The sequence below is a fragment of the Lissotriton vulgaris genome, chromosome 6, assembly GCF_964263255.1.
Source record: "Lissotriton vulgaris chromosome 6, aLisVul1.2, whole genome shotgun sequence".
NCBI classification, from domain to species: Eukaryota; Metazoa; Chordata; class Amphibia; order Caudata; family Salamandridae; genus Lissotriton; species Lissotriton vulgaris.
In genome coordinates, this window is record NC_141694.1 from 645406972 (window position 1) to 645429696 (window position 22725).

The 22725-nt window shown below is 47.8% G+C and overlaps 1 protein-coding gene across 4 annotated transcripts in view; it reads left to right on the forward strand.

Moving 5' to 3' along the window:
* Nucleotides 1-22725, forward strand: part of MAP3K7 (mitogen-activated protein kinase kinase kinase 7) — a 319714-nt gene that overhangs the window by 196682 nt on the left and 100307 nt on the right. For 2 of the 4 annotated variants that reach the window (XM_086926641.1, XM_086926644.1), the window contains one exon: nucleotides 12079-12146. In XM_086926641.1, coding sequence (XP_086782767.1) covers nucleotides 12079-12146 — 68 coding nt within the window. The remainder of the gene's footprint in view (nucleotides 1-12078; nucleotides 12147-22725) is intronic. The other 2 variants (XM_086926642.1, XM_086926643.1) reach the window with 1 other exon arrangement.

The following is a 22725-nucleotide window of genomic DNA, read 5'->3' on the forward strand; positions in this document are numbered from 1 at the left end:
AGTCTTTGAACACGCTCACCTTGGGCCCACCTAGGGTGTGTGGTAAGTGTAATATGGTAATATTAATGTCCTCCCATATGTAACACTAAGATCCAGTTTGAGTCAGCCTCAGTACCCCCAATAAACCCAGTAACAGAAGTCTGGTAGAACAAAAGTAGGGTTTTTCAGTAGCCAGACAGTGGATACACAAAGGTTTTCTTGGCATCCTGTTCTCTGCCTTTCAGGTGTGCCTGAATGTTATATGTAACCCCTAAGAGACCTGTTAACCAGGATTTGACACTCCATCATGATTTGTCATTAATGTCAACAAGGATGCACACAGCCCCTACCCTGCATATTCAGTGAGGTTCAGCAGTATCATCTCTGCCCATTCAGGTCAACCTGTCAATTGTCAGTGACCTATTGTAACAGCAACAGCGACGCCGAGGCACCCACTACCGCAGCAACAGAACCCAACCGGTTGCGTTGCATCCTGCTCAACACCCGCTCCGCACGCAAGCACGCCGTCGAGCCCTGGGACCTACTCACCACCACTTCACCAGACGTCGCCTTCCTGACCGAGACCTGGATGAACGAAGCCTCCACCCCAGACATCGCAGTGGCCATCCCCGACGGATACAAGATCTCGCGCAGAGACCGCACAAATGGAGTCGGAGGAGGCATTGCCATAATCCACAAGAACACCATCAAGGTCTCCACAAACACCGACGACACCCTCACCGCCACCGAGCACATGCACTTCAAGATCCACACTGACCCCAAGACCACCCTCAGAGGCACCCTCATCTACAGACCACCCGGCCCACGTCCCCAATTCTGCAACTCCATTGCCGACTTAATCAGCACGCACGCCCTGACCTCCACCAACTACATCCTGCTCGGCGACCTGAACTACCATCTAGAGAACAACAACAACAGCAGCTCCTCCACCCTGGTCGACAACCTCGCCACCCTCGGAATGAAACAGATCGTCACTACCCCGACCCACATTGCCGGCCGCACGCTCGATGCCATCTTCACCGCAGCTCACCTGGACTGACCACCACTGCGTCCACTTCACCTTCCAGAAACCCGTTACCCACCACCGCACTCTACAGATCCCCCGCCGACGCTGGGGCAAAGTCACCAAGGAACGACTAGAAACACACCTTGCACTCAACCCTCCGACCAGCCCCACCGACCCCGAGGAGGGGGCCCGCTCCCTCAGACGCTGGATGGAGGACTGCGACAACACCGTAGCACCCATGAAACAACCCACCGACAGAGACACCAACCAGAGAGCCAGCTGGTTCACCCCAGAGCTCCTAGCCTCCAAGTGCACCTGCCGAAAACTCGATAACATCTGGCTCAACTATAGAACACCCGCCGACCACACAGCCCACAAAGACGCCATCCGCAACCATCACCACCTCATCAGGACCACCAAAAAAACCTCATTCAAAGACCGCCTTGACAACAACGCACACAACAGCAAAGAACTATTCAACATTGTGAAAGAACTCTCCACTCCCAGCTCCTGCACCAACGACATCCCGCCTTCACAAGCCCTGTGCGACACCCTTGCTGCCTCTTTCACCGCAAGATCACCGACATCCACAACAGCTTCAACCCCTGGACGCACCCCACGGACCCCGCCACGACAAACACCCTGAGCTCCACCAACCACGATCCCCTGACCTTTCGGCCCAACGTGAGCACCGAAGACGTGAGACCATGAGCACCGTCCACTCAGGCTCCCCGTCTGACCCGCTACCCCACCACATCGCCGACAACCTCATCGCACCCCACCTGCGCAACATCATCAACCTCTCGCTTGAGACCGCCACCTTCCCGAAGAGCTGGAAACACACTGAGATCAACGCCCTCCTGAAGAAACCCAAGGCCGGCCCGAGCGACCTCAAGAACTTCCGGACCATCTCCCTGCTTCCGTTCCCGGCGAAAGTCATAGAAAAGATCGTCAACACCCAGCTCACCCGCTACCTAGAACACAGCAGCATCCTGGACCCCTCCCAGTCAGGCTTCCGCAGCAACCACTGCACCGAGACCGCCCTCATCGCCGCCACCGATGACATCAGAATCCTACTCGACAATGGCGAGACAGCGGCCCTCATCCTCCTGGACCTCTCTGCCGCCTTCGACACCGTCTGCCACCACACACTACGCACGCGCCTCTACTACACAGGAATCTGAGACAAGGCCCGGGACTGGACCAACTCCTTCCTCACCGACAGAACCCAGAGAGTCCTCCTCCCCCCATTCCAATCCAGAACCACCAAAACCATCTGCGGCGTCTGCCAGGGATCCTCCCTCAGCCCAACTCTGTTCAACGTCTACATGGCCCCCCTCGCTCGCATCGCCAGAATACACGACCTCAAAATAATCTCCTAAGCCGACGTAACCCAGCTAATCCTCTCCCTCACCATGGACCCCCTCACCGCCAAATCCAACCTACACCTGGGCATGAGGCCGTCGCCGACTGGATGGAGGTAAGCCGACTCAAGCTGAACACTGACAAGACGGAGATCCTTATCCTCGGGCCCAACCCCTCAGCGTGGGACGACTCCTGGTGGCCCGCATCACTGGGAACCAACCTCGCACGCAACCTAGGGGTCATCCTCGACTCCAAGCTCAGCATAACCAACAGAGTCAACGCGATCTTCTCCTCCTGCTTCCACACCCTCTGTATGCTCCGCAAGATCTACAGATGGATCCCGACGGACACACGGAAAACCGTCACACACATCCTCGTCAGCAGTCGACTCGACTACGGAAACGCCCTCTACGCCGGAGCCCCGTCCAAACTCATCAACAGACTCCAAAGAATCCAGAACGCCTCCGCACGCCTGATCCTCAACGTCCCACGCCAAGACCACATCACCCCGAACCTAAGAGACCTGCACTGGCTCCCCGTCGACAAAAGAATCACATTCAAACTCATGATCCACGCACACAAGGCACTCCACAATACCGGCCCTGCCTACCTCAACGACAGAATCTCCTTCTACGTACCCAACAGGAAACTACGCTCCGCCCACCTGTCCCTGGCCACCGTCCCGTGCATTCACAGAACCACTTCCGGGGGCAGATTCTTCTCCCACCGCGCTGCCAAGTCCTGGAACGCCCTCCCCCTCCTTCTACGTCAGACCACAGACCTCCCGGCCTTCAGAAGACTGCTCAAGACCTGGCTCTTCGACCACTAGCTGCAGCCCCCCCCCCCCCAGCGCCTTGAGACCCTAGCGGGTAAGTAGTGCGCTCTACAATTGATTGATTGATTGATTGATGTATAGCTCCTCTGAGGAATTTCGCATCTCAATCACACCTATTCAGTTGCTGATCTCTGGTTGGGGGAAGCTGGAGAGCAAACACGAAAGCCCCCAAGACCATCAGACAGGGAAAAAGTTCCTAAAAGTTACTTTTCTTTTATAGTAATTAAAAATCCTACTTCATTAAATTGGATTTTTAAATAAAACTCTTTTTTGCTTTTAGTATTAATTAGGAATTAAACAAAACCAAAAAGGAGGGTTTATATAGGCAGTGTGTTCCTTATTACATGCTGCAGTCAGTAGAGCAACAGTCTACAATATGTATGTAATTAAAGCAATCAAAGGCCTGATCTATAATAAAAGCTCCCAACCAGTCTTATCTCCTCTTGTGGAGATCCACCATTCACTCAAAATGTTGGTATGTTTTCTCTGCACACCTCTTGATGTGTTAACTAATTCCTCTGTTTTGGCACAGAAGTCCATTCCCCTGACCCATTCCTCTAGTGCAGAATTGTTTTCTTCTCGCCAATGGTGAACCAAATCTCTTTTAGGATTAATAGGCAGATGGCAATTAATGTATGGATATGATGCTGGCAACCCAAATCTTCCTTTATGATGAGAAGGATCATTTTGGTGTCTACGGTAATCATTCTTCCCATCACATTTCCTAATATGTCCCTGATTGCAGCCAGTACTCCATCACTAGTGGCCAGTTCCAGATCATGTTATAGTATGTACCTAGGGAGGATTTGCGTCCCTGAAAATATGGGTTTCCTAATTTCTCCATCTTCCAGACTTGTGTGGGATTGAATTGATATCTGTGTAGATATTTAACTTGAATGAGAGGGAGTCTGAAGAAAATGGACCGCATCCTTGGTGCCATCTTCGCTTCAGCCCAGTCATCATTGTGAAGGTTCCCCAAATTGCCATTTTCTAGGCCCCAGCTGGGAACTCAAAAGTACAGATTATAAACATTAATCTTGAACTTTTGACAGGAACCAGCTAAAATAGTTATTCAAAGTTTGTTCTTCTCTATTACAGGGGTAATGCATTGGTGAAGTCTGCTTTACAATAAATACTTAAGAAAAGTAATGTTTTAGAAAGTTACCTTTTCCCTGTCTGAAGCTCATGCAGGCTAAATTGCATTAGCTCTTCAGCAGCTCCCCAGCAGTGCTTAGCCTTAATGAGGTGTGAAAGCTGCTCCCAGAGCAGCAATAATGGCATGGGTGTAGGGAGGTGTAAATGGAAATCCGATGGATGGATGCATAGTAATATGAGGATGGCTAAATGGTTGGGTGAAAAGATGACAAAGTAAATGGAAATCTGAGAAGATGGGTGGGTAGGTGAAAGGATAGCAGCGTAAATGAAAATCTGAGATGATAGGTGAAGGATAGCAGCATAAATGGAAATCTGAGGGATGGGAGGGCGGTAGGCTGGCAGCATGAATGGAAATCAGAGAATGGATAAAACAATGATCAATTGATGGTTGCAAGTTTATTGATAGGTAAGTCAAAGGATGTGTGGATGGATGTGTGATGCTCTCATAGATGATGGCATGGTGAAAGACTGATTGATGGATGGATGAACGAATGAATGGATGACAGAAGGAATGGACGACAATTGTAAAGGTGAAATGGTAGAAATCATCATTGTCACCCTTATTATTTAATTTGTATCTTCGCCCACTATTATACTCCCTAAGGAATGCCAAAGTCACCATCTATAATTATGCGGATGATCTCCAACTTGTCTTTCCTCTTAATACCACAGACTCCGTGGTGGAATTTCAAAACACCATGATACACATACAGAGGTGGATGAGTCTTAATCACCTGAAGCTTAACCCAGGCAAGACAGAATTTATCTTGCCTGGGAAAAGCGAACTAAGTTGGAGTCCATGCTTTTGGCCATCTAGCATGGGGGCTCCACCAATGAGATCTTTCTCGGTTAAAAGGCTGGGAGTTAAACTTAGTGCGTATCTTTCTTTGAAAGGACAAGTTGGCACAATAGTCTCTGCCAGCTTCTTTCAACTTAAGAAAATAAAAAAATAGCCCAGTTCCTTACGCAAGCCGCACTTACTCAGGTTGTCATTGCCCTTGTTTTGTCCCGACTGGACTTCTCAAACAGTCTTTATTTGGGACTTCCAGCGGGCTTGTAAAAAAGACTCCAACTTGTTCAGAATCAAGCTGCTAGGCTTATTCTTAAACAAGCAAAATGGCAGTCTATTAGACCTGGCTTGAAACTACTTCACTGGCTGCCTGTGGCACAGCGAATTGCGTTTTAAACTGGATGTATTATTTTTAAAACTTTACAGGACACCGGTCCGAAATTTATTTAAAAAAAACTTGTTTCTAGATATAACCCTTCACTAAATCTTCGTTCTGCCTATAAAGCTTTATTGGTTGTCCCGCCCTTTAAGAAAAACGCCTTGGCGGTTGCTGCTTTAACCATCTTGCAGCCACCTTTTGGAATTCGCTACTGTTTTCTTTAAAAAAGAGCTCAGATCTTCTCACTTTTAGACACTCTCTTAAAACATGGCTTTTCAATCAGGCTTACTGTTGAGTTTTACTATGTGTTATGTTCCCTTCGATAGTGCCATGAAGCCTCCGGGCGTACGAGCGCTTAATAAATAAATATTAACATAACATAACATCAGCAGAGTGGATGGAAGGGTGAAAGGATGAACGGGGGAAAGGATGAATGGATAGATGTTTGTTTGGAAGAGACATGGGTGCTCTTCAAGGGACGTTCGTGCTCACTTGTACTACTCGTAGGACTTGTGACCTCGTAGGACACCCCCGCGCCGCACGGCCACCAGCTGTAGCGTGTGCTCCCCCGCCTGGCGCTGCCTTTCTGTCTCGCTGGGCCTGCCCGCTGACCACGCCCCCCGCCGTCGCTCGGGGTGGCCTCCTGCGCCACTGTACTTGTAAATTTTATTGTGCTGCCTTGTAGCCTATATTAGGCTTTGCCCCCTTTGTCTCGGTTTTTGTGTGCCCCCTGTGCCGTTTTTTCCCCGTAGCTGCCCCCTGTGCCCTCCCGCCCTGCACCCCGCTTCCCGCCACTGTGTCTAAGGACACGCCCCCTTTGCCTTCTGTGCCCTCCCCGCTCCCGCCTCCCAGCTGCTCCTCCCTCCCTCGCACTTGGCCATAAATGGCGACTGTGCGCACGCACAGCGTTGACGCGCAGCGGGCGCGCCGATTTTGCGCCGAAGGCGCGCCAAAGGTAAGCCCGTCTGCGCCCGTCCGCGCCTGGACCGCGCCCAGCGCCGGACCCCTTGCCCCCGCAGAAGCCAGCCCACCCGCCGGACCTACGACTCCTCCTAACTCAACGCACTCAACACCGGTCGGATCCCGGGATGCTACCGAGCCACCCCGAGACGCACCCACGGACCCTTCAGCTGCCACTCCTGCAAGTTCACCTGCATCCGGACCTGCACTACACGATCACCCACCAGGCCGAGCACCAGCAGCAACCACCTGAAGTGCATCCTGCTCAACACTCGCTCCGTCCACAGACACGCCATCGAACTCTGGAACCTGCTCGACACCACATCTCCAGACGTCGCCTTCCTCACGGAAACCTGGATGAACGCCTCCTCAGCGCCCGACATCGCTATCGCCATCCCGGACGGATACAAGATCACCCGGAGGGACCGCGGCAATCAGACCGGAGGAGGCATCGCCATCGTCCACAGGAACGCCATCCGCATCACGACCAACACCGACGACACCCTCACTACCGCCGAACACCTGCACTTCCAGATCCACACCGACCCCAAGACCACCCTCAGAGGCACCCTCATCTACAGACCCCGGGGACCACGCACACAATTCAGCGAAGACATCGCCGACTTCATCTGCCCGCACGCCCTCCCCTCCGCTGACTTTATCCTCCTCGGGGACCTCAACTTCCACCTGGAGAACAGCAACGACCGCAACACCACCACCCTACTGGACAATTTTGCCAACCTCGGTCTCAAGCAGCTGGTGACCACTCCCACCCACTACGCCGGACACACACTCAACCCCGTCTTCTCATCCTGCAAGGACATCGTCTTCAGCCACGCCACAGGACTCCACTGGACGGACCACAGCTGCATCCACTTTAGCTTCAGAAGAACCACGATCCACCACCACCAGAAACAGGTTACACGCAGGAGCTGGAACAAGATCACTGCCGACCAGCTCGTCGCATCCCTGAGCCAACACCCTCCCACCAGCTCAGCGAACCCCAGCCAGGTCGCCAACAACCTCATGAAGTGGATCAGCACCTGCGCAGACGACCTCGCCCCACTGAGGACCCCGCCTAGCAGACCCGGTAGTAAGAAAGCACCATGGTTCACCGACGAACTCAAGAGCTCCAAGAAGAACTGCCGAGCCCTCGAAAGAGCCTGGCGCAGAGACCCTACACCACACAACATCACCACCCTCAAGCTCGCCACTCGAAAACACCATCAACTGATCCACGCCACCAAGAAAACTACATTCAAGGAACGACTGGACAACAACGCACACAACAGCAAGGAACTCTTCAGCATCGTTAAAGAGCTCTCCAACCCCAACGCCGGAAACAACGACATCACCCCATCGCAAGACCTCTGCAACTCCCTCGCCTCCTACTTCCACAACAAGATCGCAGACATACACAACAGCTTCAGCACGCAACCAACGCTCCCCACGACCGCACCAACGCCTCCCACCACTTCCATCCGCGTCTGGACCCCGATCACCACCGAAGACACCATCCGTACAATGAACTCCATCCACTCCGGATCTCCAACCGACCCCTGCCCTCACCACGTCTTCAACAAGGCCAACGCTGTCATCGCCCCCCACCTGCGGGACATCATCAACACCTCCTTCGACACCGCCACCTTCCCGGAGAGCTGGAAGCACGCCGAACTCGGCGCTCTACTGAAGAAACCATCAGCGGACCCCACCGAACTCAAAAACTACCGCCCAACTCGCTCCTCCCGTTCCCGGCCAAAGTCATCGAGAAGACCGTCAACAAGCAGCTGGCAGCCTTCCTCGAGACGAATGGATCCCTCGACCTCTCGCAGTCTAGCTTCCGGGCCAACCACAGCACCGAGGCCGCCCTCATCGCACCGACCGATGACATCCGAGCCCTGCTCGACAACAGGGAGACTGCGGCCCTCATCCTCCTGGACCTCTCAGCGGCATTCGACACTGTCTGCCATCGCACCCTAGTGCAGTGCCTCAGCAATGTCGGAATCCAGGAGAAGGCACTGGAGTGGATCATCTCCTTCCTCGCCGGAAGGACTCAGAGAGTCCGCCTTCCTCCGTTCAGATCAGAAGCCACCGAAGTCATCTGCGGCGTGCCACAGGGATCATCGCTCAGCCCCACCCTCTTCAATGTCTACATGAGCCCCCTCGCAGCCATCGCACACCAACACAACCTCAACATCATCTCCTACGCCGACGACACTCAGCTGATCCTCTCCCTCACCAACGACCCAGCCACCGCCAGAGCCAACGTACACGAAGGGATGACAGAATTAGCCGAGTGGATGATGACCAGCCGCCTGAAACTGAACTCAGACAAGACGGAAGTTCTCATCCTGGGCTCCTCGCCCTCCGCCTGGGACGACTCCTGGTGGCCCCCCTCCCTGGGCAGCGCACCCAAACCGACAGACCACGCACGCAACCTGGGCTTCATCCTTGACTCCTCCCTCTCCATGACCAGACAAGTCAACGCCGTTTCCTCGTCCTGCTTCAATATCCTGCGCATGCTACGTAAGATCTTCCGGTGGATCCCCACCGAGACCAGGAAGACGGTCACCCTGGCCCTCGTCACCAGCTGACTGGACTACGGCAACGCCCTCTACGCCGGAACCACCGCCAAGCTCCAGAAGAGACTTCAACGGATCCAGAACGCCTCAGCAAGACTCATCCTCGACATCCCCCGACACAGCCGCATCTCCGGACACCTGAGAGACCTGCACTGGCTCCCGGTCAACAAGAGAATCGCCTTCCATCTCCTCACCCACGCACACAAAGCCCTACACAACCAAGGCCCAAGATACCTCAACAGCTGCCTCACCTTCTACACTCCTACCCGCCAGCTTCGATCGACCATCCACGCCCTCGCCGCCGTCCCCCGCATCCGAAGAGCCACAGCAGGAGGAAGGTCCTTCTCCTACCTGGCCGCCAAGACTTGGAACTCCCTCCCGATTCACCTTCGCCTGACCCAAGACCACCTCGCCTTCAGGAAGCAGCTCAAGACCTGGCGTTTCGACCAGTAGCGGACCCCCCCTCCCCAAGCGCCTTGAGACCCTCCAGGTGAGTAGTGCGCTATATAAATGTTTTTGATTTGATTTGATTTGACTTGCTTCGCTTGCATGGTGCCATCAGTGCTTTGCGTCTAAGTGGAGGTTATTTTAATATTCTGGCTACTACCAGGGCTTTCCCAGTAACTGATACCTGAAAATGAGTGGTATGCTACCCACCAGAAATATTGACATTCTTTGACTTTGTCTCACTGATTAAAATTTATTTTTGGTTAGGGCGTCTTTCAACTGTGCCTTTTGAAACCCAAGTGCGTTCTGATCCAGCAATGCAAAAGTCCAGATATATTTGTCAATTACTTAATCAGCATCTTTAAAATTGCGGTATTAGCAATTTATTTTGAGTTTGTTATTTAACTTGGCTTCTTAAATATGACACTGCTATAAATAAAGCAGTTTATATCCAGCTTCAAAGCCGTAAGTAGGCGGCGTGGCCAAAACTCTTCGAGGTGAATGCTGAACGCTATGACTAAACATGTTTGTTAATACCTCCTATGGAGCCTCAATTGTATCAGGTCTATCTGGACATATTGATGGCTTGGTGCTCTACAATGCACTCTGTAGTCCTGACACTGAAGCAAAAAGTATTTCTTGACGATCGCTGGGAATCTCTTTGCCTGAACATGTTGCCATCTGCAGTGTATTTGCTGAGTTAACGTTGCGTATCGCTTACAGCTTGATTTTCTGCATGCTGCCTATATTTTCCCTTTACAGCTGGCTGCAGGTGTTCCAAGTTATCTGAAATTCCTATTGCCTTTATTTTCAGCAAAACCTAATCCCACGTTTTTATGTTTTAGCAACATCTGTCTAATGTTTCATCCGCCTGTTTGCAGTGCTCTTTAAATTCACAAATGTGACACTGAATTGAGGATTCCAGTCTTGTTCACGGATTGTGTGGGTGCCAGAAGCGTCACGTGCACGTGTTATTTTTCTGTGTCACAGCCTTTCGAGCTAATTAAAGAAATAAAGAATGCAACCACGTCTGCCCCAAACGTTCCTTGTCTTGGCATCGACTAATCATACTAATCTCCACTTTCCACCAAGATTTACATTTTGCACTCAGTACACTTTTATATATAGTAATATTTGACCTGTCCTTTAATGACCGTGTTGCTTGTCAGGGATTTGCTGATGTGAATTTTGTGCTTACTAGAGTTGTGCGCTGTCCCGATGCACACTGGGTTCGCTAAGACCATGTTCAGCCCCTAATAAAAGCAGCCATTGCATGGCTGACTTATTACCCAGTAAGCAGGTAGGGTAGAAAACCTAATTATTACCCAGTGAGCAGATGGGTAGGGTAGAAAACCAAATTATTACCCAGTAAGCAGGTAGGGGAGAAAACCAAATTATTACCCAGTAAGCAGGTAGGTAGGGTAGAAAACCAGATAACAACTTTTCACCCTTCCTAAGCTCCGGAGACTGGTAGAACACGGTTGGAAGGGAGCGAATGAGACTAAAAGAAAATAGGATTTGGAAAGCAGTTTTAAAAAAACGCGAGAGGCACGCCACGAGAGCGCTGCCTAACCAGCTGAGTGGCGAGTGATGTGGGCGCGCGGAGCCGCAACTGTTCTAGTGCAGGCTCTGACTGCGACCTGCCAGGCGAGGACTTACGTAATGCCGCCATCAGGGACCAGGAATGCGGGGCATTGTCTCAGCTGTTACTCGCAGCATTTTGGTGCTTCCTTTCGGACAGCTGATCTCCCAACTCAGGAGACAACATAAACAAGCATATTCATAAAAAGAAACTGCTGGGGCGAGCATGCCCGCCTCGCGCCCCGCTCTTTTTGGGCGGTGCTCTGGGCTCGGTGCAAGCTTTGTCGGACACAGCAGCAGATAGACGCAGCACTAGCAGATAGAGACAGTAGCAGGTTGCAGGGTTGAGCATTACTAGCAGGTGGTGGGAGTCGTTGTACCATTCTTTTTCATTGACCGCTAGATTTCAGTTTGAGGAACTTGACCGTGAGGGCTAATATTGAGTAGATCGAGTGCAACAGCTCAATTTTGCTCCTGGTTTGCACGAACAAATCATGGTTTGGCGTTAATTTAGACTGGATAAAAGACAAAAGTTGTGTGTTGTCCTAGTGTGCCTGAAGCTGGCTTTAGAAGAGTTCCTCGGATGAGGCAGTACTGTACTCGCGCCACTGGTTCCCGCGAGCTCAGACTTATGTCAGCAATCCCGCTGTAGAAACCACATCACGTAAGTCCCTGGAAATAGATGCCGTCATCAGTCGCAGCCCCCAGGCGCAGCGACTGTTGGAACACATGTGACCGAAGATGGCGGAGGCGAGGGCAGCTATTCATGTGGTAGGAGTGGTCATTGTATTAGGAGACTTCTGATGACAGCCCGGCGTTTTTTGAGTTAAAACTCGGCAGCTGTCTGCCCCCTCTCGCTCTCCCTCCCGCCCGCTCTCGCTGTCTATGGATTTGTACAAATTCCAAGCTCCCGGTGCAGCAAGTCGCGCCCTCTTATTTGGTTTCTAAAGACAATTCCTTATTTTATCTCCTGTCCAGCAGGCAACGGGCAGCAGCGGCGCAGGTCCATCCAAGATCTGAGCGTAACTGGCACAGAGTCCGGCCCGGTAAGGAGCTTTCTCTGTCATTTCAAATCTACTGTACACCATCGCACGATGTTGAGGCTGTTTGTCATGAGTACTTTAAAGTGCATCTGCAGAGCTGTTTGTTTGTGTTTGCCAGATTCATGCAGAGTGTTCTACAGAGGGGTTGATGGTGTCTTTTGAAAAAACACTATACTCATGTTTAAAGTAATGCAATTTAATGGAGCTGCATTATCCTGTAATGTAAGTTTTACAAAAATAACACTGTAGCTATTGATACCTCGTGCTTATTTCAAATGCAGCTTTAGTTCTATTACTGTCAATGAAAGGGTAACAAGAGTAACACCACCGTTTTACTGAAATGGTACTGTTAGCAGATATAATGTACACTGCTGACAATTATTGAAATGTCTTCTGTTTATTGAACGTGCACAATATCATGTGTCTGTAAGCATTGCACGATTGAAATGCCATCTGGAGCTCATGCTTGTTTTTCTTCGTACCGTTATCGCCCAATTGTTCGCGAATGTTGCGCCTCTCTGGAAATGCATGCAGGCCACTCTTTGACGTGGAAAACGTTCTGCACACTTTTTTTGTTGGTCAAAGTCTTTGTTGCATGTGGGACAACAAAACATTTGCTTGAGGCACGGAGCCGGTATCCTATATCTTCATGCGCCTTTCAATATTTATAAATGCTCTGCTTTATTTTTCAAATTCTTTTCACCCAGAAAACTCTGAACATGATTTAAACATTAAAAAGTGTATAAATGTAAAGGGAAATGCCTGCCATGGTTAATTTACTTTTTACAGACTCTGAACTGAAACATGCTCCAACCATTTGTTTCTGTGCATTAGGCCCAGAGACCAGATTCATGGGCCTCCGGGAGAAGAGATAGCTATTTTTTAGTCATGCTAAGTACACCTTTTGCCTCAAATGCCCGCTGAGTGAGTACAGCAGCCAGCTCATCCCCAGCATCATAAAAGCCTTGGTCTGCAGGTGCCTACGCTTTCATGCCATATGCAGAATGCAGGAGATAAAGCAAAAGCCAATCACTAAAAGTCTTCTCTTTAATCCTACACCAGTAAAAATGTACCTAGCGTTGTGCTTTTACAGACAAGCTGGCAGGGAGAATCAACAATGATTGCGCACAGGGTGCTGCACACAAGTGAGAATCAGAAAACACAGGCACTCTTATTAAGTGGAAAAATAGTTCCCTGCATGTGAGTGGTGGAAGAATATAAGTCATCCGGTGAAAAAGGCTGATTAAGAGGCTATGCTCTAGGGTAGGGACAAACGCAAGAATGGGAAGGAAGACCAAAAAAAAAGCAAGCAAATGAAAGTGACAAGAAAACCACCAATTGTAGGTTTTGGGCAGGGTCATTTTTTCCTTTTAACAACTTCAGCGCGGCGCGAATTCACGCGCTGTGCTGAAGGTTATAATGAGCCAACGGGCTCATGACGGAACGGTTCCGTCATGAGCACAGGCCAACCGACGCTCATGACGGAACTGTTCCGTCAATAGCATCGAAAGGGTTAAAAGTTTTCAGGAAAATCATCCCTTGCCTTTCCCAGACTGCTGAACAAACCCTGACTCAGTCACTATTTAGATCTGACTTGATTACTGCAACTCGCTGTTAATTGGCCTTTATGAAGTTGTTTTGTTCAAACGTTGACTGATCCAAAATATAGCCTTTTCAATTGCAATCTTCAATTACAGTAGGTCCTCCCGAATATCTCCTCTCCTCCAAGGTCTGCATTGGCTTTCTGTCTGCAAGCAGGCCACTTTCATAACCCTCTGTCACAAAGTGCTTCAGTACCCCTTCCACAATACCTTCTATTCTATTTTTAAGAAATACACGCACTCTAGATCCCTCTTCTCCAGCAGTTCCTATTTAGTCATCATTTCTAGAATCAATAAATTACGCTCAGGCAGTCAATCCTTTGTGTAAGAAATTGGATTTTGGAGAATGACTCCACCCCAAGGAAGAATCTCAACCTTTAGCAGAATGAACCCTCAAAGTCACTAAAGTAACCTGAGTTCAGCACCCTGGCAGCTATGGCAGAGAGGAGACCAGCTCAGTTTAGGTCAACGTGTAAAGTCCTTTACAGTACCAAAACAGTAGCAAGGTCAAAAATCAAAACAATAAAATTCCAAGCAGAATTAGAAAAATAGAATATAAATTAATAAAATGACATCAAATTGACCAAAATCCAGGAGGGGAACAATACATAGAAATGTTTAAAGTTTTAATCAGGAATAGCTGTAAGAAGTAAAAAAAAAAAAAAAGCATCAACGATAGTCAATGGTTGCAGTAGATTGGGACCTAGGTGCAATTTGAGGCTGACGGCGATGGTGTGCAGGTCGGATATAACAACCAGGTTTTCCTGGTCAAAGATTTTACCTTCTGACTTAGTCTTTAAGTCGCAATTCACCACAGGTGTATACTTTTAAAGTGTCCTGAACCTCAGAAGAGTTGCTTTGAGACTGCAGGGTGTCTGGCAGAAGCCTACAGCCAAGGTAAAGTCCACTTTCCTTTGCCGCTGGGCAGTTGCAACAAAAGGCTTTTGTAGCTTGTTAAATCCCTCTACCTTGAAAAAGAGGTCAGTTTATGAACCTTAGAGTCCACATCTTATTCCCGGCTATAAATGGAAGTGGGCACAGTCCTTCAGGGCTCCTTTTCTGTTCTTCCTCAGGTCCAGCAGTGTTCCGAAGTGGGTGTCCGGAAGTGGTACATATATGCCTGTCATGAACTAGATGGTGGAAATGACTCCTGGGCACACCCTAACCAATGGGTTATAAGTTCCCAGACTCCACCATACCCACTTTAGCCATTTTCAAGATGGCATAAGTCTTTAATGCGCTAAACGTTGGCTATGATGACTGGAGGTGTGTATGGGGACTGTACTGTGGTAATATCAAAGTGTCCTCCCACATCTAACACTAAATTTCAGTATGAAGAAGTCACTTTACCCACAATAAACCCAGTGGCAGAAGTCTGGTTGCTGGAAAAGCCAGCTTTTGTCCTACCAAGCAGTGGATACACAAGAACTGTCTTGGCATTCTGTTTCCTTCCTTTCAAGTGTTCATGTAAACCTAGAAGACCAGGGAAGCAGGATTTGACACTGTAATGTAAAAAAGATTGTTCACAGGCCTCATCCCTCTGCTGTTCAAAAGTGTCATTTCTGCTTATTGAGGGGGAAGGGGGGTGGAACCAGGGCTAGTTTGCCCAGGCTCCCTATGGTAATAGCGGTGGTGATTGGTCCAGGTCGGGTGCAGACCCAGAAGCATTAAAGTATTTCCGGTGTAGCATTGCACAAACCCGCCCCTTTGTAAAGGGACTCACAGCAGCGAGCATGTCTCTTGGTTCCTGCTTGGAGCCGAGGAGGATGTGGTCCCTCCTCCCTCCCCCCTTCACCCCTTACGCCCACCCCCACAACAATAATGCGCTGCTGGTTTGCCCCCTCCCCTATCATTGCCCTGCCGAAGATGCATCTATTCAGTTAGAATCACTAACCTTGTCCTCTCCCCAAAGACCAAGATACCCAGACATGGGGTTTCAGGCACGTCGTAAAGCTCAATTCATTCACTCACTCTCAAAACTTGGTTTGTGCCCAGCTAACTATGATAGTTTGGCACTGAGTGATATGTTGTCTTTTGCCCCAAGGAAAACAGTTCAAATCCGAGCAATATTAAGCAGCCTCCCGCCACATTTTGACACACTATACATGTATCTCCATTAATTGAATCCGGGTCATGGTGGTTATAATGGAGCTGAGCTACTTAAACACACAAAATGAAGGTAAAGCAAAAGTGTAGGTACTTTGTTCCAGCAATACCTTAAAAAGCTCAGATGTTGTGCAATGAAATGTCCATGAAAGTAAGAGACACCAAGAAACAATGTCAGAGTTTGTTTATTGAAGGAGAATAGCTTCATTTCTGTTCTATATATGGCAGGGAAAATAATATTCGAAATTGGTAAATAACTAGTCTTTAGTTGTTCTGTAGAAGGTCCCTTAAACGGTGAAAGCAAATGTTTATCCTTTTGATGAAGGTGATTAATCTAGAAGCAGTGTACCTATATTTCTGTAGTTACTCTGTTCCAGGAAAGCCTTCTGCAAAGATTTCTAGTACTGCAGCCTTAAACGAAGTCCGCACCAAGACATTGGCCTAAACCGCCATTTGAACAAGTCTTGAATAGCTGCACAAAGTCAAAACCTAAGACTGAAAAATATATATATTTAAAACGTGTTATAATCAGCATTACAGAAATAAGTGGTAATGCATTGCCTTATGACTGCCAAATACAGCAGCACATCGTACATTTTTTCAAAAATCCTATGGTGGAGCAATATGCTTTGGTATATTAATAGATTAACTTTCCTCTAAGAACCAATGTAATAATATTACTGTTACATATCTAGTGCTTATTCCATAAAAAAATGTTTTAACTCCTTCTTAAAGTAAACACTCAGACCATGTATTTGTTCAGTATTTAGTAACGCTTAACATAGTGTGTTTGTTGCAGCTTCGTTCCTTTTTTGCTGGAAATTTAAGCTGATGAGCCCATATATCTCCATGTAGTGTAGTCTGAAGTTATTGAAGTACATATTTTTCAGTAGTGTTATTGCAATATATCATGTCTTGTAGGCAGACTTACATTGTTGGCACAGGTTGGCACCCCGGCCCTTCTTTTTGCTAATAAGAGCACATAGGGCCAGGAAGTCGCCAATGTCCCATGGGTACTTACTATTACCTAACATACATGAATGTCAAATATAATGTCCCAAGTCCATTTCTTATTTTTTTGAGATTAAGCATTGTAATTCCCCTGGCTGTATTTATTACTTTTTCACACAAAACAATTTTTATTATAACATTTTTACACAATAACCACACTATTAACATCCTCGTTTACTAGTGAGACCCAGCCTTAACAGGGACTAGTAAATAAGAATCACCTAACCATAACTAGTCTCTTCCTGTGGAACCATCAAAACTTTCCATAGCCGTACAGAGTGAGATCAAGACTGGTTCTGTGCCCCTTCCTATTACACCTCCTCTGTCCCAAAGGATGGGGGCTGCCCTAATGGAAGGCCCCCCCGTTCCCTCTCCTGTGCCATGGCTCTCCATCCTCAGAGTGTTCTTGTGCAGGGAGCCTGGGTGCACTTATATTATCTGCCGCGGGCACCCCCTACTTCCCGGATCCTCGCCCCCCCCAAGGGGCAGTGCTAGCTTTGTGTCCAAATGCGCCTGTCCGGGTGGTTGATGGTTAAGGACCACGTGTCAGCGATCGCCCCAAACCCCCTGCAACCCTGCCACCTCCCTGCGACCTGGTGGCAGCACCTCTTAGAGGGTCCATGGATGCTGATGTTAAATGTGTAATAAAAAGGATGCCGACAAGGGACCCGAAGGTGGGTCTCCACCCACGCCATGCACATGGCACTTTGGCCTTGCGAGGCCAGCAAATTTTCCTGAAACATTGCATTACCTTCTATCGAGAGGTGCACACCATCCTCTAATAAAAAAAGCACTCATCTTTGATGTGCCCATGAGGTATGGCTGACAAACGAGCCGTCCTACACAACTTAACCACCTTTCGGTTCAACCGGTACCCCAACTCATTGGTAGCCCTTACTGACTTACCATCTCTCCAATTCAACCTCGAACCATGTTGGGCCACGCAATTTTGGCCTCCAGGAACTTCTTTGAGAGTCAATACATTTCAATGACAATCAACTCAAACAAGTCTCTCCGACCTAGCTCTGTCAAATCATTGCCTCCTAGATGCATTGCTATCACACCTGGGAGCGTAAGCCTCTGGGGCAACATTTTTGCCAATGCAGTACTCCAATGAGCTAGGAGTAGCACCTGTTGTGTTTAGAAAGTCAGCTGATATCCATCTTTCTTTACTTGTAATGTGTAGTCACTTGCAGAATGAAAGTTTTTCTCACGCCTCACATAGGAGTGGCTCAACACCAGCACATCTGTAATGCCTCTTGCTCCAGCGTAGACCGGAGGCAGTGAAGTATCAATCGGCTGCATCACTTTAACATCTCCTCCACCTGTGTTTACAGAAGAAAATTGTAAGGAATTAGGAAAATCATACAAGAAGAATGTTACCTTCACAACATGTTCAGTCTCACACAGTGCTTGTAGCAATCAGACTGCCATCTGCCTGTCTTTGTATAGCCTGTCCTGATAATCCCATGCTTGCAGCAGTGGTCGCTGCGCCAATCCGAAATGAATGGGAAGTATAGTCTGCCGGATCCAAACCTGCTGACACCAGAGCCCTGCTGAGCACCCTGGCAAAATGAAACCTTGTGAGTGGCGTACCAAAAGAGGGCCTACCGTTCCTTGTACCCTGTGGGCCATAAAGGCTTCCAGATTCCCTAGTGGACAACAGTCATTCCCTAGGGTTCGGTGAATCAGTATGTGATCTCCCATACCCTTGTGGTCGGTCTTAGAATGGGTAATGGTGACAGCCAGGTAGCCATTTGGCCATTGAATATCTGTTTGCTCCCCTCATGTCTTTTTTGTTACTCGCTACCAGCTCTCCCACCCTCAATGCCCCATAAAATGCTAGAGAGAACTCTGCCCTAAAAAGGCGAACCTCATCTGGTGATCTACATAGACTGCCCATGATATGAGGCAGTTTTGATGCTTCTATGGGGCATCTGGAGTCTTGCCTACACCCCTCTATGCACTGCAAGCCCTTCAGTCCCCTTTGCACCAGGAATGCTTTTGTCCCATCCGTGTAGCCCTGCATCTTCGCAAAAAAGGGAATTGCCACCATATATCGCTTGGCATAGGACACTGGTCACCCAGGCCCTCTATAAGTACCCTAGGAATGTGATTACTGATTCAGGTTAAAAACATTCACCTGCGATATGAGCAGTATGTATGCCCATTCGTAGGCACACTTCGTCCTGGGTGCTAAACTGGCCGCAACAAGGTCTGGTAGACTGGGGCACCAAGCTTCCAGAGTTGCTCCGGGAAGGGTGATAGGAACTTCGCTGGTTCTGGGTGGTGATACCTGAAACATGCATCTTAAGCAAGATAAAGCATCTGTGGCATTGTTCAATATACCAGGCTCATGTTTTGATGTGAAATCAACATTTAGTCTCAAGCATAGCAATATGATTTCTTTCAGTAATCGCAAGATCATCTTACACTTTGCTGCTTGTTGATTAATGCATTCCACCACAGTCATTATATCTGACCAGATAAGCAATGACTGATTGCGGAACTGCTCTGGCCATATAGTGAAGGCTACCAAAATGGGAACGAGCTCTAGGAACCCAATGTTCGCAGCCAACCCAGATTCTACCCAGTCTCCTGGCAATCGTTGTGCACACCATGATGTCCCCAAATGCCTCAAACGCCTGCGCTGACTGCGGTATCTCTAAAGAGATCCAACTCCTTATTGGTCTTGGCAGGGCTTTGCCATACCACCGTCCCATTGAAATCCTTCAAAACTGCTTCCCATATTCTCATGCCCTGGCAGACCTCACTTGTCCACCTAGTATGATGGTGCTTCAACTTCAGACCAAATATGGAAAACAGTCAGGCCATGGGTATGATGCAGAGTAAAAAATTCGACTCTCCCACTACCACCTGTAACTGATGTAGTATCACCTTTGGGGCTTTAAGGCATTCTTCCAACGCCTTTGTGAATGCCCTGACCTCTCCTGGGGGAGCTTGGACACGCATGCTCTAGAATCCAGTTCTATCCCTAGGAATTTAATTGTGGTTGCTGGCCCACAGGTCTTTGCTTGTGCAAGTGGTACCCCCAATATGCTCCTCAATTCCTGGAAGCATTCTGAAGCCTTCCCACACTCCTCCGTTTCAGGCAAGCCCAGGAATAAGCAGTCATCCAAATAATGCAGAGCCTAATGGTGTCCTTCTCTCTGTCTAAATACCCATTCCAAGAAGATAATAAACCTCTCAAAGTAAAAACAGGAAACTGAACAGCTCCTAGGCATACATTTGTCAATGTAGAAGGCATCTTCAAATTGGAAACCCAATTAATGGAAGTCCTTGGGGTGCACTGGAAGCAGCCGAAAGGCATATTCTATATTTCCCTTTGCTAGCAAGGTCCTGGAGCATTGCAATTGCCTGATCTAGTGAGGCATACTTAACTGAGCACAGTGTTCTATCGATAGCCTCATTGACCGACTGACCCCTAGGTGCTGGCAGGTTATGTATCAGACAGTACACCCTCGGGTCTTTTTTCGGGACTACTTCCAAAGGAACACACAAAGTTCTTCAAAGGGATGGTATCAAAAGGACCTGCCACCCTCCCCAAATTCTTCTCTTTCCTAATTTTCTCTGGCAATGCTAGGGTTAGCCCTTAATGACTGCTGGTTCCTGCAATAGGTCACACCTACACAACCATTGCTTTCCATATAACCAGGGAGGGGGCCTTGTCCAATAATGAGTGCTCATTCATGTTTTTGGGGCCCCTAGCCTTTCTTTGTAAAACACTTGGACTCTGGGTATGAGGGTAGGCTGCAGAAAGAACAGTGCTCAAACTTGCACATCTCTGGAGCAAGCTTTTTTATTGAAGTCCCAGCATGCCCCCTTTCTTGTCTTCCCACCTGAATTACTGTTTGCCCCTGAGCCCTCCCAAAAGGGCTGGCTTGAAGCAACCTCCACCTTCAGTTTCTTGTGGCTCAACCATGTGTTCATATCGATCTGATCCCACCTCAAATGTGGGTCTATTGACCTTAATACCCCTGAATTCCTTATCATTGTGACTCCAAACGCAGCATGCACACAACTATTTGCAGAGTAAACAATACCTTATGCTACTTGGACTCTTAAATATAATGTACTCCCTAATGCAACTAGCACCAACTCACAGAAAAAGTAAAACTTACTATGCAGCACCAATTGCTATGGCAAAAAACTAGTTGCCCTTCCCAAAAATAAAAATGTGTCTATCCTAACCAAGCCCTTCCAGCTTGATGAAAGCACAAGCCTGTACTAGGAACTACGATAGATTGTCCCCAAAAAGCATTCAAAGGTGCAACAACACATAACAAAGTGCTCCTGTGCTTAGATCATAACTTCTACAAATAATTCAGTTCGCTCCTCACTGCCCAAAAACCCTTTTTCTCTCTCACACGCGCTCCCAAAAAATCACACCAGCCGCGCACCCTTTACCTTACGTGTGCCCTCCAGAGCCGCCACAGAGAGTCCACTAATAAAACCACAACTCTTGGACTAGACTAGAAATATGGCACTGAATCAACAAAATTTACCTGAAGAGTTAGCTTTGTTTATGTGGATTCCATAAAACGACTCATTCAAATGTTCTCCCATTTCCAAGTGTCACATTTACAAACACCAAGCATCTTGCTCCAAGTGACCAGTAAACATGATGCCTTATTTATAACTTTAAAAAAAACATTTGTTTTATTGGAAGGAATTTTAGGTGATTAAACATACTTAATAAAACTATTTGGCTAATTGAAATTGGAGAAAGACATTGATACTTAATGTTTCATTTAAAATGTTTTCTTCACTTTACATTTCTCCCATTAAACAACAATGACGATTTTTCAGTTATAAATATGGCACAGTCTACTTGCCACTGGGGGCAAAGGCCTTCTACTTGTAAGGCACTTTGAAATGGGAGAAAATTAAACTGAAGAGTTAATCATTAAGGTAACCTTTTCATTTTATTTTTTTTCTTATTTAAAACCATTCAGAAACATAATTTTGTTATCACGCTCCAATATAGAGTCGAAAAAGCATTTTGTTTAAAAGTTAAATGCTTCAGTTCTTCAGCTCTGTGACCCAGCCTGGCCCTTAAATCTGACTGGAGCACTGCTCATTATCAGTCTCTGCTGTCTGTAGCCTGACGATAATGGACAGTAAACGCAGCATTCCCTTATCCTTAAAAGAAAAATGTGACACTCTGCTTATTTGAAAATGAACTGAACGGCTGCGAGCTACTTTGAAGGTGTCTGGGAGCTTCTGATCGCTCTCGATCGACTAGTTGGGTAGACAGCCTAACTTTTTGAATTGCGAGTGCATCAGGAATGTGCACTTTGGATATATATCCTTCATATAGGTTAGCCCTAGGTTGCCCAGTTGTTGCTTTGTCTTTACCTTGGTTCTAATGTAATCAGGACGCAAGCGTTATCTAATAGTAATAATTCAAGCGAGTATGTTATTGCATTGCAAAGGAAACCAGCTAGCTGATGCCAGGCTGAATTTGTCCAAACTACAATATCTACATGTGACATAGGTCTTCAAGATATCAGACTTAGCTGGATTGCCTCCTCCTTTACAGAAACCGCTGTACAACATATTCCACACGGGTTTGTTTAGGGGAAATATCCGGGATATGGAAATTAAAAGTGTCTTTTTGAAACCCTTATGATCCAGATAGCGCACACATTCCCTTTTTTCATTGCCTTTAGTCCAGTTATACTTTTTACTGCTCCAGGCAATGCCCTTACTGACCATATTTCCCGTTTGCTCATATTTATTACTATTAGAGACTTTGTTTACTTATCTTTTTTTTTCTCTTTCATGAATGAGAATTCATTGACGATGTATTTGCTATGGTTTTAATTAAAACTTTACACCAG